This window comes from Schistocerca piceifrons, chromosome 3, assembly GCF_021461385.2.
Source record: "Schistocerca piceifrons isolate TAMUIC-IGC-003096 chromosome 3, iqSchPice1.1, whole genome shotgun sequence".
In the NCBI taxonomy this organism is placed as follows: domain Eukaryota; kingdom Metazoa; phylum Arthropoda; class Insecta; order Orthoptera; family Acrididae; genus Schistocerca; species Schistocerca piceifrons.
The window spans coordinates 928,517,890-928,534,363 of NC_060140.1; the positions used below are offsets into that span (position 1 = coordinate 928,517,890).

General features: G+C 39.5%; 1 protein-coding gene across 5 annotated transcripts in view; it reads right to left on the reverse strand.

Moving 5' to 3' along the window:
* Window positions 1-416: 416 nt before the first annotated feature.
* The window catches only part of LOC124788269 (atrophin-1), a 181,767-nt gene continuing 165,709 nt past the window's right edge, over window positions 417-16,474 (reverse strand). For all 5 annotated transcript variants that reach the window (XM_047255477.1, XM_047255476.1, XM_047255478.1 and 2 more), the window contains one exon: window positions 417-4,664. In XM_047255477.1, the coding sequence (XP_047111433.1) occupies window positions 3,609-4,664 (1,056 nt within the window). In that variant the 3' untranslated portion in view covers window positions 417-3,608. The remainder of the gene's footprint in view (window positions 4,665-16,474) is intronic.

The following is a 16,474-nucleotide window of genomic DNA, read 5'->3' on the forward strand; positions in this document are numbered from 1 at the left end:
TCCTTCTTCATACTGAATTACCAAATATCATTTTTACACATCAAATACCTTCCAGACATACAATATTGACCCTCAAGCCTTCAAAGCAAGGGCCATGTATATTTACCATTGTTGAGAGTACTTTTATTGGTCCCATTGATTCGTCACTGCTTACAGGCAACATTTTTGATCAACTTAAAGAGTTATCTTAAAAAAAAAGAAAAAAAATTGTACTCTATAATTATTTGCAATTTTCATCACTGATATTTGATCTTCCAACAATATATTTAACCAGATTTTATAGTCACAGCTATAGTATCCTCCAATCTTTTCTACATTTCCAAGAGATTAATTACCACCACTGAAATTAAGCAGGATATCATTCAGAAGTCAAACACACTACAGCTAAAAACAAAAACATAGTTTTTTCCCTGTGAGCTTTATTTTACCATCAGTTTACACATATAAATAACCATATATTTTACATATAGTACAATGAAAAAAATTAGTTTTATTTCTTACAGAAACAAGTATTACACATTCTGATCAATCAGCTGCTACATTACTTGCAACTGTAATTTAACATCTCAAATTTTGAGGTACAACTGGAGGTATGCTTAAAAAAATAAATAAACAATCACAGACAATTTAGTACCATGACAATGTCTGCATATGAGCTCATTTATTGTGCTCTATGTTTTTACTATGCAAAGAGCATGAATTTATTGCACACATTTGTACTATAAATGACACAGAAATGGCATTTTATACTCAATACATTCAGCTGAACATTTTGCGACAATTATCGTAAGGTACTACTAAATTGCTCCAATATGCTTAGTGACTCACAGGCACTAGTTAGGTCTATCACTTTCATTAATATCCATTTGTTTTATACTTTCACAGATGAAATTTTCAACAATCTTCATAAATGATTTAAGCTCTTTTCTTAGCCAAATTCCACACACCTAACAACAGCACCATTACTGGAAGGCTGGGGAGCTGGCTCAAAAATTTTTCTGTCATGGGCTTCACAGATTTGACTTTTTACATCACAAAATTTTATTTATTCTACTATACATAGTAACATCAATGACGACATTTCAGGACACATACAATATACTTTACACAGGTACTCGTAATGACAATACTCACACATACACAATGACAAAAACATGTTGATTCACTCACACTTTGCAGTTCAGATTTTAAATAAGTTAACCTTAACATTAACTCTGTCTTAGCATTTAGGCTTTTCATAACATACAAAAGGCACTAGTTTTAATCCATCTAGTTATTTCTTCTTTTATAGGATACTCACAGCCTTACTTAAGGTAAGATAGGGCTGAGAAGATCATAGTAGTGATTTAACTGTAATAATGTACAGTTATTAAGAGGCAATAGCCTCATAAACTTAATGTGGGTAGTGAAACACTATTTTGGTAGGGAATAAGATGAAAAACAAAGTTAAAATTTCAACAGTGCTGTCTCTATGATCACCTCAGCCCTGATCAAGTTCTTATAATGTGTATCAGAACACACATCATTATTGTCAGCACAACAATGGCAATATTGCATGACTAGGTATCATTAAAATAATCCTGAGAATTTCTGTCCCATCATAATAATTTAGGCCGAAAAGTAATGTGAGGAGCCAAATATTTCTAATACAAAAGCTTAATGTGTAAATTGGATGTCATATTGCAGAAGCACAATGCTGCACACTTTTCTCTGAAACTTTTGGCACCTTCATACATTACTATTAAACTTTTGGCACCAGTCTACCACTGTCCATCACATAAAATATTTAGATGATAGAAGTATTCTTACACAACAGTAATAAAATCATTTTATAAAACAATTTAATTTTTTACAGTTTGCTTTGCTTTTTTTCCATTTCAGTAAGTCTGTCACAGGTGCACTGTTAATAGCCAACTAACTTAATTGCCATTAGTGTTAGTGCCAATTAAAATCATGCTAAAACTGAGTCAGAACTGGGGAAACTGAATAATTGTAGTTAAAACTGAGGACAGCAGTACTGTGAAGGAAATAACGATTATTCATTTAAACTTCACCTTAGACTTAGTATTAGGCTGGAGGCACAAAATGTGCAGATGCCGTAAACGAATTTGTTAATTTCAACAGTATATCAATAGGAACTTCCAGAACCTGCTGAATATTATTTTGAAATATGCAAATATAATAAATATAAAGAATAATTTGGCAATGACATTTGAGCAATGCTGGATGTTTTCTCCTTAAAGAAAGGGAAAAATCTGCGAACACAGAACACATGCTTTCAGTCATGAGCAAATTATCTGCACACCAGTCTCTATACGCAAGGGCAGCTCAACATAAACCAAAATTACACTAAAATATTTTTCACATTCTCTCACTGTGCAACTCAAAACTGCTTTGTGTTCACATGCTGCCACCGAGACAAATACAAGACTATATTAGCATTTGACACACAAGCTCTTACTAGTTTCAACAACGCAGTTCCTCAAGATTCTGAGTACAATCTCTACACTTCTCACATTATAAACAAATCTTTATGCTACACTAACACTGTCTTAGACCCAACGTCAGTCGATAAATCACATAATAATGTAACACTGATAATTGTTCTGTTACTCTGCTTTCATTTTTAAACGGATATTAGCGAAAATATTAGTTTAATGTTTTGGACTCTAATGTAATTGGTTATTGTTTTCCAGTCTTTGAATGTAGTTTCCCAGTGGAAGCACATATTTTCAAAAGAAAAACGACTTAGCAGAATACGTGGTGTCTTGCATGTCACTATTGTCTCTATGTGACTTATGTCTTGTATATTACAGTGAGCTTGGGAAACTATAGGGACAACATCTCAAGGCCAGATAACATTACTCAACAAAAATTGTTTGGCATACAATATGTTTCACTTTCCAGAAGATTAACTTGCAAATTTCTATTGCAAGTTAAACACATTCAGGCAACATATTTTATTTTAAAAAAGCTATTTTAATTAAACTGTTTGTATATCCTCTTATAATTTAAATATAAATCTACTTCCACATGTACACACAATGCCTTTACATTCTACATATATACATACATACAATTATGTATATACATATACATTTACATTAATATAATATATTATTATATCTTGAATATTAACTACATATATTCATTTTTGCTGGCACTACCCAGCTGAACACAGTTCTGGCCACCAACACACACCACACACAGGCACACAAATATAACAGAATGAACAATTTTGCTATCACTTGTTTGTTTCAAATAAAGTTCTCTTCTCTTTGAAATTTTCCAAACATACTACTAAACAACAATCACCCAGAGAAATACATACATAAGTAAACTTATCAAACAAACACACAATTATCAAAACTAATATGCTAATTCATGTGCCTTGCTGTACAATATCACTTTTACTGGTTGCTCATAGTGCTGAAGAGCACAGCAGCTCAGTGACGTTAATTCACTGAGCTTCAGCAAATTCACCTTCTATGACTTTATAGCAATATCCCCAGTAATCTTATTCCTTAAGCTATATACTAATCTATATTATCCACGACAGGATCCTATATTAGAAATTGTTCACAGAAAAGGCAACTAATATTTATATCCTAGACTGTAAGAGCTTGTAGTTCACGGCAGACTTCATGAGTTGAGTCAGCTGCCACAGCTGCAGCAGCTGTAATTACAGTTGTCTCAGATTCACAAGGTGACGAAGCCCGGACAGCAGTGCACGAGGGTGGTAATGATACAACTGCTGGACCATCACCTCCAGCTCTATCATCAGGGCTTGATGAATTTGCTGGAGCAGGTAAACGAGCTGTGGCTGCTCCCGCCACCGTTGCTGCTGGTTTTGGACCACCTCCTCCCCCGGCATAACGTCCACCATTATTCGGACCAGACTTGCGAGGCCCGTAGCGGCGTGGACCATCAGTGCCAGATGCTGACGTAGTTGACTGGAAGTATGTTGTCGCTGGACGAGGAGGCGCACCCTGGAACTGGTTTGAAGGGGTAGGAACAGGCTGAGGGAAGGGAGCCCGGGAACGAATGAGAGGTGAATATGGCAAGGGTGGTGGAGTATGAGCAGAGGGTGGGGACTGAGCCCGGCGATGTGCAGATGAACTTGCACCTGGCCCACGCCTACCAGCTGGAAACCCATACCGGGGTCCAGGTGGCCCAGCTCCTGCTGCAACACTGTTTGGGCGTATTGGTGTAGATGGTAGTGACGGAGGTTCTCGACGATACTGGGGGCGGCGCATACGGGGTTGCCTATAGGGTACAGGTGGGGCTGGCTGTGTACGTTGTTGCTGATGGTGGTGAGGATGGTTAAAGAAGACAGGTGTTCCATACATCACATGTGCTGAAGGGGTTGGTAACTGTCGAAACTGTGGGCCTAAACTACTATCATCACATGTCTGAAGAGGCACTACTGGTTGTGGCTGCTGCTGCTGCTGTTGTTGTTGTTGCTGTTGCTGTTGATGGTGATGATTGTGGTGATGGTGCTGTTGCTGCAGTTTGAGTAAAGATACCACAGGGGGGGCTGAAGCAGGAGCTGGAGGCATGGGTGGGCAAGAGCCATCCTGTGAATGGGTCCCACTACAGTCACTATCGCGCTGCACACATCTTGTTTGGCCCACTTCAGATCGGCTGGAGCTGGAAGAACTATCCTACGAAATCCGGGCAGCTCATTACACTATTCTGAATATCACAATTTGCAAATGAGTATAAAGAAATGGATGTATATGGGCATTTTAAAGTAATCAAATTATCACAAACAAAAAAAATTGCAATGTCTGCAATACACAACACTACATTAAGAAATAATGCACATTAAATAACACTGAAAATTACACATACACATTACATTTATATAAAGCATTACATTAGTAAATATAATAGAGGGAAACATTCCACGTGGGAAAAATATATCTAAAAACAAAGATGATGTAACTTACCAAACGAAAGCGTTGGTATGTTGATAGACACACAAATAAACACAAACGCACACACAAAATTCAAGCTTTCGCAACCCACGGTTGCTTCATCAGGAAAGAGGGAAGGAGAGGGAAAGACGAAAGGATGTGGGTTTTAAGTGAGAGGGTAAGGAGTCACTCCAATCCCGGGAGCGGAAAGACTTACCTTAGGGGGAAAAAAGGACAGGTATACACTCACGCACTTTCCGGGACTGGATCAGACTCTGAATGTGGCTCTCCAGTAGGGATATGACTTGCTCAAATCCTGCCCTGAAATGAGATCTATCCTTCATGAAATCCTCCCCACTCCACCAAGAGTGTCTTTCCGCTGTCCACCTAACCTTCGTAACCTCTTGGTTCATCCCTATGAAATCCCCAAACCACCTTCCCTACCCTCTGGCTCCTACCCTTGTAACCGCCCCCGGTGTAAAACCTGTCCCATGCACCCTCCCTCCACCACCTACTCCAGTCCTGTAACCCGGAAGGTGTACACGATCAAAGGCAGAGCCACGTGTGAAAGCACCCACGTGATTTACCAACTGACCTGCCTACACTGTGAAGCTTTCTATGTGGGAATGACCAGCAACAAGCTGTCCATTCGCATGAATGGACAGAGGCAGTCAGTGTTTGTTGGTAATGAGGATCCGTCTGTGGCTAAACATGCCTTGGTGCACGACCAGCTCATCTTGGCACAGTGTTACACCATCCGGGTTATCTGGATACTTCCCACTAACACCAACCTATCACAACTCCGGAGATGGGAACTTGCCCTTCAGTATATCCTCTCTTCCCGTTACCCACCAGGCCTCAATCTCCGCTAATTTCAAGTTGCCGCCGCTCATACCTCACCTGTCATCAACAACATCTTTGCCTCTGTACTTCTGCCTCGACTGACATCTCTGCCCAAACTCTTTGCCTTTACAAAAGTCTGCTTGTGTCTGTATATGTGCAGATGGATATGTGTTAGTGTGCGCGTGCGCAAGTGTATACCTGTCCTTTTTTCCTCCCCTAAGGTATGTCTTTCCGCTCCCGGGATTGGAATGACTCCTTACCCTCTCCCTTAAAGCCCACATCCTTTCGTCTTTCCCTCTTTCCTGATGAAGCAACCGTGGGTTGCAAAAGCTTGAATTTTGTGTGTGTTTGTGTTTATTTGTGTGTCTATCAAAATACCAACGCTTTCGTTTGGTAAGTTACATCATCTTTGTTTTTAGATATACATTACATTAGTAACTTGACAGGCAAAAAAACCATGACTATAAAAACATACTAATTTCTGAAGGAATTTACAATGGAAGAAGAATAATATTTTACAAGCAGAAATGGGGGACAGGTGTTTTTAGAAAGCTTAGTACATAATGCAAGCTTTTGGAAGGTTTAAATATTATGGAAACAAACTATTTTAGATTAATAAAATAGTTAACCATTCAGTTTACACATTGTGAAAATAATGACTAAAGTTATGCACAATTTATAATGATAAATGTTAATGAAGCAATAGACTGAAACCAAAACACGCCTACTAGACTTAAAGAAAAAAAGAGGTGCCACTACAGGAAGATTTTGCCAGACTGAACACTGTATGTCTTGTGATTGATGAGCATATCTAAAGACTGAAAGACAAAGAAGCGTGTGCACGTTATTCAGGGGGGAGGGGGCAGGGGCAATATAAATAAGCACAAGAAAATAACAAGTATAGCAAGGATAAAAGTAATTATGGAGGTAGGATAAGATGTGACCCATACTGATGTGAAGAGACTGGAAAAGGAGGGAGGCAGAAAATTAACAAATCTAACAATGAAAGAGGCAATTCATAAACACTCTCTCTCTCTCTCTCTCTCTCTCTCTCTCTCTCTCTCTCTCTCTCTCTCTCTCTCTCTCTGTGTGTGTGTGTGTGTGTGTGTGTGTGTGTGTGTGTGTGTGTGTGTGTGTGAGAGAGAGAGAGAGAGAGAGAGAGAGAGAGAGAGAGAGAGAGAGAGAGAGAGAGAGAGAGTCACAAATGTGTTATCAGCAATATGCTGGAAGCCGTACACAGAAACTTATCAAGCAAGAAGTAAGATGGAAGTTCACTTATTACATCCAATGAGTGTACAAGTACTTGGGTACAAATTTCTGCACCACACTTGTTTTCCAGCTTTGCCCCTGACAGCACTACCTTTATGAAGCAGATTCTTCAAATTAAAGAAAAGAAAACTTGCACAAAGCTTTGTGTAAGGGTATGGCACATTCAGTGTTGTTTCTGGTTAACTGTGGACCAACAACAGGCAGCAATGTAAGTCTGTCGATTTTCATATTGTAGGAACCCAACAAATGGACAAAGCTCTATGGACTTTTCTCAGATGAGTTAAGCAAGCACTTGTTTGTGATATGCAATGGCAAGTTTCCTATGCAGGAGGGACTTTACACTGAAAGCTTTTCAAAGTAATACAGACGTAATAATTGAGTATAAGGGTTCTTTTATGACTTGCAATGATGAAGCAAGGTTTCATCACTAGTAATCACTATTATAGCCTTCCGACGGTTCGTTACTAGTTTGTGTGTCTGCATAAAAACCTCTATAGTGAGTCATCAACACCTCTGCCAATGTATCCTTCACTATTCAGTGAGCTTTCCTTATCAGGAGTTCAGCAACAATGCTAGTCATTATACTGCTGACAAGTCAATTTGAAGAAGAAAACTGCTATGCACCATATAAGAACGTCTTCACTGTGTCAGCTGCAACTTTTCTTCTGCATACAGAAATCTGCCACTAAAACTTCAAAATGAAAATAACTCACCTTCAAACTACGAGGGTTATTCCAAAAGTAAGGTCCGATCGGTCGCGAAATGGAAACGACTATGAAAATCCGATAAAGCTTTGCACAGATGTGTTGGGTAGTGTCTCTAGTATAACCCCAGTTAGCATCACGTCGCTCTTCTCATTTCTGAGCTCGCAGTGAGTACGTAAAGATGTCTAGAAAATAGTGTCTGCCGCCAAGTACGAGGGCCTGGTGAGAAATTTCGCCTGAAGCTATGCAGCCAACATTACATAACTGTCGTGCTGTTTCGTCTTCACGACAATTCTCAGCCGCATTCTGCAGGGGCAATGAAGATGCTCCTGCATCGTTTTCAAATGGAAATGTTAGATTACCCACAATACAGTCCGCAATTGTCTCCCCCCGAGTTTCATCTCTGGTCACATGAACCGCTGTCTTTGAAGACAACATTTTGACACAGACAACGAGGTGTAGGCAAGCGTGGAGAATTGGCGGAAAGCACTGGCGGCTGCCTTCTATGATGAGGCTATTGAAAAGTTGGTACAACGCTATGACAAAAGTCTATGTCAGAACGGCGACTACGTAGAGAAGTAGCTGAAAGGTGTAGCTAATTGTTACAAGTAAAACATTTCTGATGTTCACTGTGGTTTCAATTAGGCAATCAATCGGACCTTACTTTTGGAATAACCCTCGTACATTAGTATTGAAAATAACTTTTGCTTGATTTGTTTCTCTCAGGTACCTCAGCTCAGTAAAACTTTAACCATTGCCACAGTACTGTACAGTATAGAAGGTAAGTGGAAGAAATGAGACTTTTATTCAGAGACAATAATTACACCGCAGCCACCGCAATTTATGATGGTTCCCTGAACATTACAAAAGACATATTTCTCAATAGGGTGCTCTGCAATGTGCGCTCATGCTGGCTATGAAGTTAGTAAGGAGCTATTGTGGTATGGCATTCCATTCCTCCACCAGCACAATTGACAACTGCTGGATGATCGTCGGTGCACGAGTATATTATGCAGATTGACTCCCAAATGCATCTTACACATGCCTAATGGGATTTCGCCCTTTATAGGTTTGTGGCGATTTTTCGACGTCACGTAGGGCACATTTTCTCACTGATTTACGTTGTGATTTAAACCTTATGGTTCCAGCACATCAGTGAGAACGTTTTGTGGTTGGAAAAATAGCCACAATGCAGTTCACTAAGTTCTCAACAGATGGCAGGGGCACATTTGCTTGTGGTTGAAAAATCGACCACATAATGCTGCCAACCACATCAGAGGCATTTATCACCTTTGTTACTTTAGAGGCAAGCATATTGTTGTTGTTACATGCATTTTACCCATTGCAGTCATCCTCTGAAGTGCTATCTTTGGAAAAGCATCAATAGTGCCTTGAAATCTAAAGTTATTAATCTTCAAATAAACGATCTGCAATTACACTGTTGAGCAAGCTATTCTGCCGAAATACAGGGCTGTCTGTTTTTGTAAACTGTGACCCAGGAAGGTGTAGTCATTTTCATACATGCTTATTGATAAGTGAAATGTTGAAAGAACATCACAGAACTTGACATACAGCCAGTAACTTTTCTGCTGAGATGTTATTTTCAAGTTGTATGCACATTTGGCATGCTGCAGTACAGAGTTGGACATCCTACATTTTCTTCTGCTTGGTGTCAAGACGATTTGCTTTGAAGTAATTCTTATTTACTAAATATCTATCGTAGCTGTTTGTACTATGTACTATAAGAGCATTCAATGTTTTTTATGGTTATTATTTTCTTTTGTGGTCAATAATGGGTACATCAGCGTAATTTCTTTTGTAGTGAAATGGCTAGACAAAGACTGAATGAAGCAGAGATACTGCACATTCTTGAAGATTCATGTTCTGATGTTTCTTCAGATGATTCTGAGTATGGGGGTGAGACAAATGCAGAAGATTCACAGATTCATCCTGAACCCAGGGCCAGTCAGTGCCTCCCTGATACAGTTCATCCTGTGCAGGGTGGCAGTTCGACAGAGGAATTAGACTTCAATGACAGTACCTGTGATGAACATGAAGAACCTGCAGTTATTACTCAGCCTCCACATTCCTTGACAAGTTCTGCAACTCATTCAGATAGTGACTCAGAGACTGATGGCACAGCGGTAACACAGGGGCACTATCAGTTCACTAAATGTGGAAGTGAACCACGAAAATTCAGTGGCAGTGGTTATAGTGAATATTTTGGGCCAAATGTTCCAGTAAATTTAAGTTCCCCCATCTGAGACATTTTCACTGTTCTTCCCCCCCTGACACTTTTTCCAATTTCATAGTTGCTCAGTCCAACATGTATGCTATTCAGAGAAGAGCAATTCTTAGTCTGAACTTAGAGGAGCTGAAAACCTTTATTGGTATACTAATTATAATGGGATTCCATTCTCTTCTGAGCATCTGCCAGTATTGGTCAACTGATCAAAACTTTCATGTACCAAGAATTGCAAATGTAATGTCAATGAAACAATTTCCAAAAATTGTTTGTTATTTGCATCCGAATGACAATGAAAAGATGGCCAGTAAAGGCACTCCAGGCTGTGATAAACTTTATAAAGTAAGACCACTTTTGAATCATGTGAATGAAGTTTTCAGAGCATCATTCAGTCCAAATAGATTCCTTTCAGTAGATGAAAGTATGGTAGCATTCAAAGGCAGGACCTCTCTCAACCAGTACATGCCACTCAAACTAATAAAGCATGGCTACAAAGTTTTTGCTTTATGCTGCTCTGTAACAGGATACGTGTTGAACATTCAGATTTATGAAGGAAAGACTTGTGAACATGATACACCCTTGGGTGAAAAAGTTGTATTGTCACTTTCATCATCGTTCCAACATCATGGATACTGTTTGTTTTACGATCTTTTTTTTTCTCCAGCTTCTCTCCTATCTAAATTGTTGCAGGAAGGTATTTTCGAGTTTGGAACGATTTTATCTTCGAGGAGGTATATCCCAAAGGGAAGTCTTTCAACCAATGTTAGGAGATGTGTAACAAAATGGAAAGACAGGGTACTAAATCAGTCATTGTTGCAAGCAGTATGCACAGTCCTACAGAGAAAACATTTGTTACACGTCGTGACAAGAAGGGGAGGAAGCAAATGATCCCTTGCCCTCGAGCCATTGCTGATTTACAACTGCTATATGGGTGGTGTAGACAGATTTGACCAGCATCACGCATTCTACAATGTAGCAGAGAAGTCCAGACAGGGATGAATGAAAATTTTTTGTTAGTTTATAGATGCAGCAATAGTGAATGCTTATGTTCTGCACAAAGAAACCAGCAAACTAGCCATGCACAGCAAACAGCAGTTATATTTAACAATCCAGAGCATACTGATGAATGATCTAATAGGTAGTTCTTGTTCCAAATCAAGGATGGCAACTGTACCACACCCAAGAGTCCTTATTAGTAAGAATAAATCACACATCACTTCCAAGGTCAGCTTGTCTTCCACTACTGCAGCACACATGTCTATGAAAGGTACTTCAAGGAAGTGCGCAATGTGCAGTACCCGAGCCAAACCGAAAAGAAGTTCCTGCAAGGTAGCACTTTACAAGTAATGCTTTGCACCATTTCACAGTATGAAATGACTGAGTGTTACTGGATGCACTTTGCTTAGTCATCAAAATAATTTTGAAAGGTAGATTTTGTTCAAAGTTTTTGTTTTAATGTCAAACCCAGGAATAAAATTGTTTACCTCCTTCAAGACATGACATTTTATTAATATACGAGTTAAATATATGAGTCTAAAGAGTGTGGTTGAAAAATCAACCACAAAACATTCAGGCAGTGTTTGTGACCTTAAATGGTTTGTGGTTGATTTTTTTGCCGAGCAAAAAATTCGTAAAAATTCAATTTTTGTTTGTCAGTGTAAAAAGCGATATTTTCCTGTTTCCATGTGTAAATAGAAACTTAGTAATGTTAATACTGCTGCTGTGAAGGAAAAAATTGCTGTGCCCTATATATTGGGGGGGGGGGGGGAGGTTGCACAACGACCAATGAAAGTGCCTTGTTCGAAGGTCTGGATGACACCACGCCTATGCAGCATTAAGCCTTCCCACACTATGACACCTAGACCCCCAAAACTATCATATTTGACAATGTTCCTGGGTGCATTACATGTTCCCATCTCTTTCCATATGAGGGTACATTCAAAATGACTAGGCAAACAATCTCCTCTCTCATCCAAGCAAAGCACGTGATAACTCCTTGCTGGTTTGGCCCCTATGCTATGCACCATTGCATATCTTTGAACACTGTACACTCACTATTCTCCTTCCCCATATGCACCTTTTCTGGGATGCAACTGGACCCGACATCATTTTACTGATGACAATGCACAAATGCATCGAACGGTACAGGTGGAGCAGCTCTTTGAGAGGATATTTGGCGAATGGACTGGCCTGCCCGATTCCCAACTTAAATCCCATCGAGCATGTGTGGGATGCATTGGGGGAAACTTATTTCAACACGTTCGCATGCATCAACGACCATCCAGCAGTTTGTCAACTGTGTTGGTGGAGCAGTTTGTCAACTGTGTTGGTGGAGGAATGGAATACCCTACCAAATGATCTCTTTACCAACCTTGTGGCCAGTGCGAGAGCATATTCCACAACATTCACTGGCATCTGTGATCAACATACACCCAATTAAGAGCCACTGAAGCACAATTAGTGAACATGGTTTTCCAAAATGCCTTCACCAAAGAGGATGAAGTAAATATTCCAGAATCCATATCAAGAACAACTGCCAAGATGAGCAACTTAGATGCAAATATCCTCAGTGTAGCAAAGCACCTTGGTCACTTAATAAAGGCAACGCCTCCAATCCAGATTTTACATCAGTTAAAAGTTCCCATCAGAGTCTGCTGATACAATAGCTCCATACTTAGTTATCATGTACAACCAGTTGCTAGTCGAAAGATCTGTATTTAAAGGCTGGAAAGTTGCACAAGTCACACCAACACTCAAGAAAGGAAAACTGATATGGGTCTGTAATCCAGCGGATTACCCTAACATCGATTTGCAGTAGGATTTTGTAACATCTACTGTGTTCGAACATTATGAATTATCTACAAGAAAAATATTTCTTGACAAATAGCCACCACAGTTCAGACAATATCATTCTTGTGGAAAAAAATTAGCCCTTTTTCTCATGATGTAATGAGTGCTATTGACAGGAGATGTCAAATTGATTATGCTTTTTTCATTACATACGACACATGCACGAATATAACTGCTGTTGTCACAACACAAACTTAAGATAAGTATAACAAGCAGAAGACTAATCTGTTTCAAACATGGGAAGTCAGTACCTAGAATTCATTCACAACGCACTGCACAGTGAGTAAGTGTCCAAGGTTAGACCAATAAAAAATTGCAATGGCTGTTAAACAAGTAAGTCATAAATGCTCTACTGTAATTCTGAATTTAATAGGCTGCCAGTAAAAGTAAGAATGAATCTGTCATTTTTAAACTTTTCATATCAGAAACCCATTCCTAATTAAAGTTTTTGTCCAATGTAAGCATATGAATTGCTAATTCAAATCTGAATTGCTAATTCAAATCTCACCTTTATAAAGCTATTTTAAAATTCAAACTGATTTAATTCTTTGTCTTAAATTTCAACTAAAATGCATACAGTATTCTTTGCAATTTTGTTCAGTGTACTACCAGAGTCACAGGTATTCATGTGGACACTACTTTAAACATAAAATTCTAGACAAACGATGTTATCAGAAATTGCTTTCATGTTGAGTGCTGAAAAAAGTGACTGGAGGTACAAACAAAAGGTGAGTTGCTGTCCTGCACATGATACTTGTCTGTTAAAAGAACACTGAACTGTGACAGGCAATGAAAAGTTTTGGAAATGACATGCATACTAAAAGTGACAACTAAGATGTTAGACCTGTTTTGTCAGCAGATGCACATTAGAATCTGACCAGTTTGTCAAGTGTGATACTAACATGTATTGCCAACATCCTATGCAAGCTTTTATGACCAGTATTCGCATTCTTTGTGATTTTTGTTTAGTAGGCATAGGCACTAATCCATGCCATATTTGTGTGCCTAACTATCCATCTCTTGATGATAGAGGCATCATCAGAGACTATAAAGACTCACATAGCAATTTTCAACTTAAAGTAAGTTCAAATTGCTCAAGAATGTACCCATGCAACACACTGTTTATGACAACATATTACTGACTAAGGCTGCAGTGTTTTACTTAGATATAAAGACTAAAACATAATTTAATTTAAAATTACTTAGAAATAAAGAAGACTAATCACTGAAAGGCAGAAGCGCTGTGTCGGCGATAGCTACACAAACAAAAGCTACAGAGCTTTGTTAGCTTTCAGAATGAACTTCCTTTTTCAAGCGTGTAGGAGAATCGTGCGCGTGCGCCGACAGCTGGGCACATGATTTCACAGACTAAGGCGTGAGATAGACACACACAACTAGCTGACAAGAACTGGGTGAGGTACTGGGGCAGGGGACAGTGTGTATGCACACAATATTGGAAAGGAGGTGTGTGGGGGTGGGGTGGGGGGGTGGGATGGGGGGGGGGGGGGCAGTGAGTTACGTTAGGTTTAAGCCAGGGAGGTTACGGGAGTCATGCTGTAAGGATAGCTCCCCTCTGCACAGCTCAGAAAAGCTGCTGCTGGTGGGGAGGATCCAGAAGACTGGTTGTGATGCAGTCACTGAAATCTCTCATGTTGTACTCTGCTGCGTGTTGTGTCTCTGGGTGGTCCACCATGTTTTTGGTAACAGTTTGGCAGTGGCCCTAGTAGGTGGCTCTAGTTGATAGCTGGTTGGTTGTCATACCAAAGTAAAATGCTATGCAGTGGTTGCAGCAGAGCTGGTATATAACATGTCTGTGCAGGTACTGTTTGGTGGGTCTGATATGGACCGAGGTATGGACAGAGCCATCTGAGAGGAGTAAGGTGGCACAATGTGTGGGGAAGACCACATGCAGTGAATGGTAGAACAGGTGTTGAGGTCGTGGAGGAAAGAGGATAAGGTGTATTATAAAGATGTCATTAATAACCCGAACCAGACACGGCGTTTGGCGTTTTGGGAAGCTAGGAATTGTTCTAGAGGGAACATCCCAGCCCTCCCCCTGCCTCCCACTTCTCTCCATCCCTCACCCGACCCCACCCTCGCCGTAACCTCACCCCAGCACTCTCACTGTGGACCAGGAAACAGCTGGCAATCAACTGAGCACAATGTACAGAGGCAGGGTGTGCGTGTGTGTGTGCGCGCGCATGTGCATGTTTCTCCTACAAGGTTGAAAAAGGGAAGTTCCATCCGAAAGATAGCAAAGCTCTGTACCTTTTGTTTGTGTCTTATCAATGATGTAGAGCTTCTGCCTTTGGGTGATTGGTCTCCTTTATTCCTCAATTTCAAACATATTTCTTTTCCATTGAAGTTATTTTTGTGTTTTTAATTTCTATGACTTCTCTGCACATCCTAGTATAGTAATGATTGGATTTGAATAAAAGCACATTGCCTCAAGACCAAATTTGACACTACTACTCCTGTCCCAGTGCAGATTCTTATAATGCCAATTTATCCATGTTTCCTGGATTGAAGTTACTCTTGTCCTCCTTAATAGGTGTCAACACTATCTTTAGTACCTTTTTACATTTAGCGGCATATGCAAGGGATTTTATGTGCTATTGCTATGGCATCTAGTAGATACACATCCTTCCCAACGTTCAAATATTCATGCACCTTCCTTGCTGGCTTATATACTGTTTCAATACTGCGTCATCTCAGCAGTCTGGGGATGACATCTGTGACTGTTATTACAAATGGGAGTAAAACTTTCTCTTTTATTCTTTTTCACTAGGATCTCCAGACCTTTTAACATGCATTTATCTCTCTATTAGAGTCGAGTTTCTTTTGAAACTTCGGGGATTAATAACAATACGGAAAGGATACGTTTACTCACTACAGTAGTTAAGAGTTCTGGCGGGACCTTTATCAGAAGTAGGAAAAACATACTCACAAAAGCACAAAACATACTCACAAAAGCACAAAACATACTCACAAAAGCACAAAACATACTCACAAAAGCACAAAACATACTCACAAAAGCACAAAACATACTCACAAAAGCACAAAACATACTCACAAAAGCACAAAACATACTCACAAAAGCACAAAACATACTCACAAAAGCACAAAACATACTCACAAAAGCACAAAACATACTCACAAAAGCACAAAACATACTCACAAAAGCACAAAACATACTCACAAAAGCACAAAACATACTCACAAAAGCACAAAACATACTCACAAAAGCACAAAACATACTCACAAAAGCACAAAACATACTCACAAAAGCACAAAACATACTCACAAAAGCACAAAACATACTCACAAAAGCACAAAACATACTCACAAAAGCACAAAACATACTCACAAAAGCACAAAACATACTCACAAAAGCACAAAACATACTCACAAAAGCACAAAACATACTCACAAAAGCACAAAACATACTCACAAAAGCACAAAACATACTCACAAAAGCACAAAACATACTCACAAAAGCACAAAACATACTCACAAAAGCACAAAACATACTCACAAAAGCACAAAACATACTCACAAAAGCACAAAACACACACACACACACACACACACACACACACACACACACACACACGCTCCCTCACTATCATTTCCTGACTGTAACT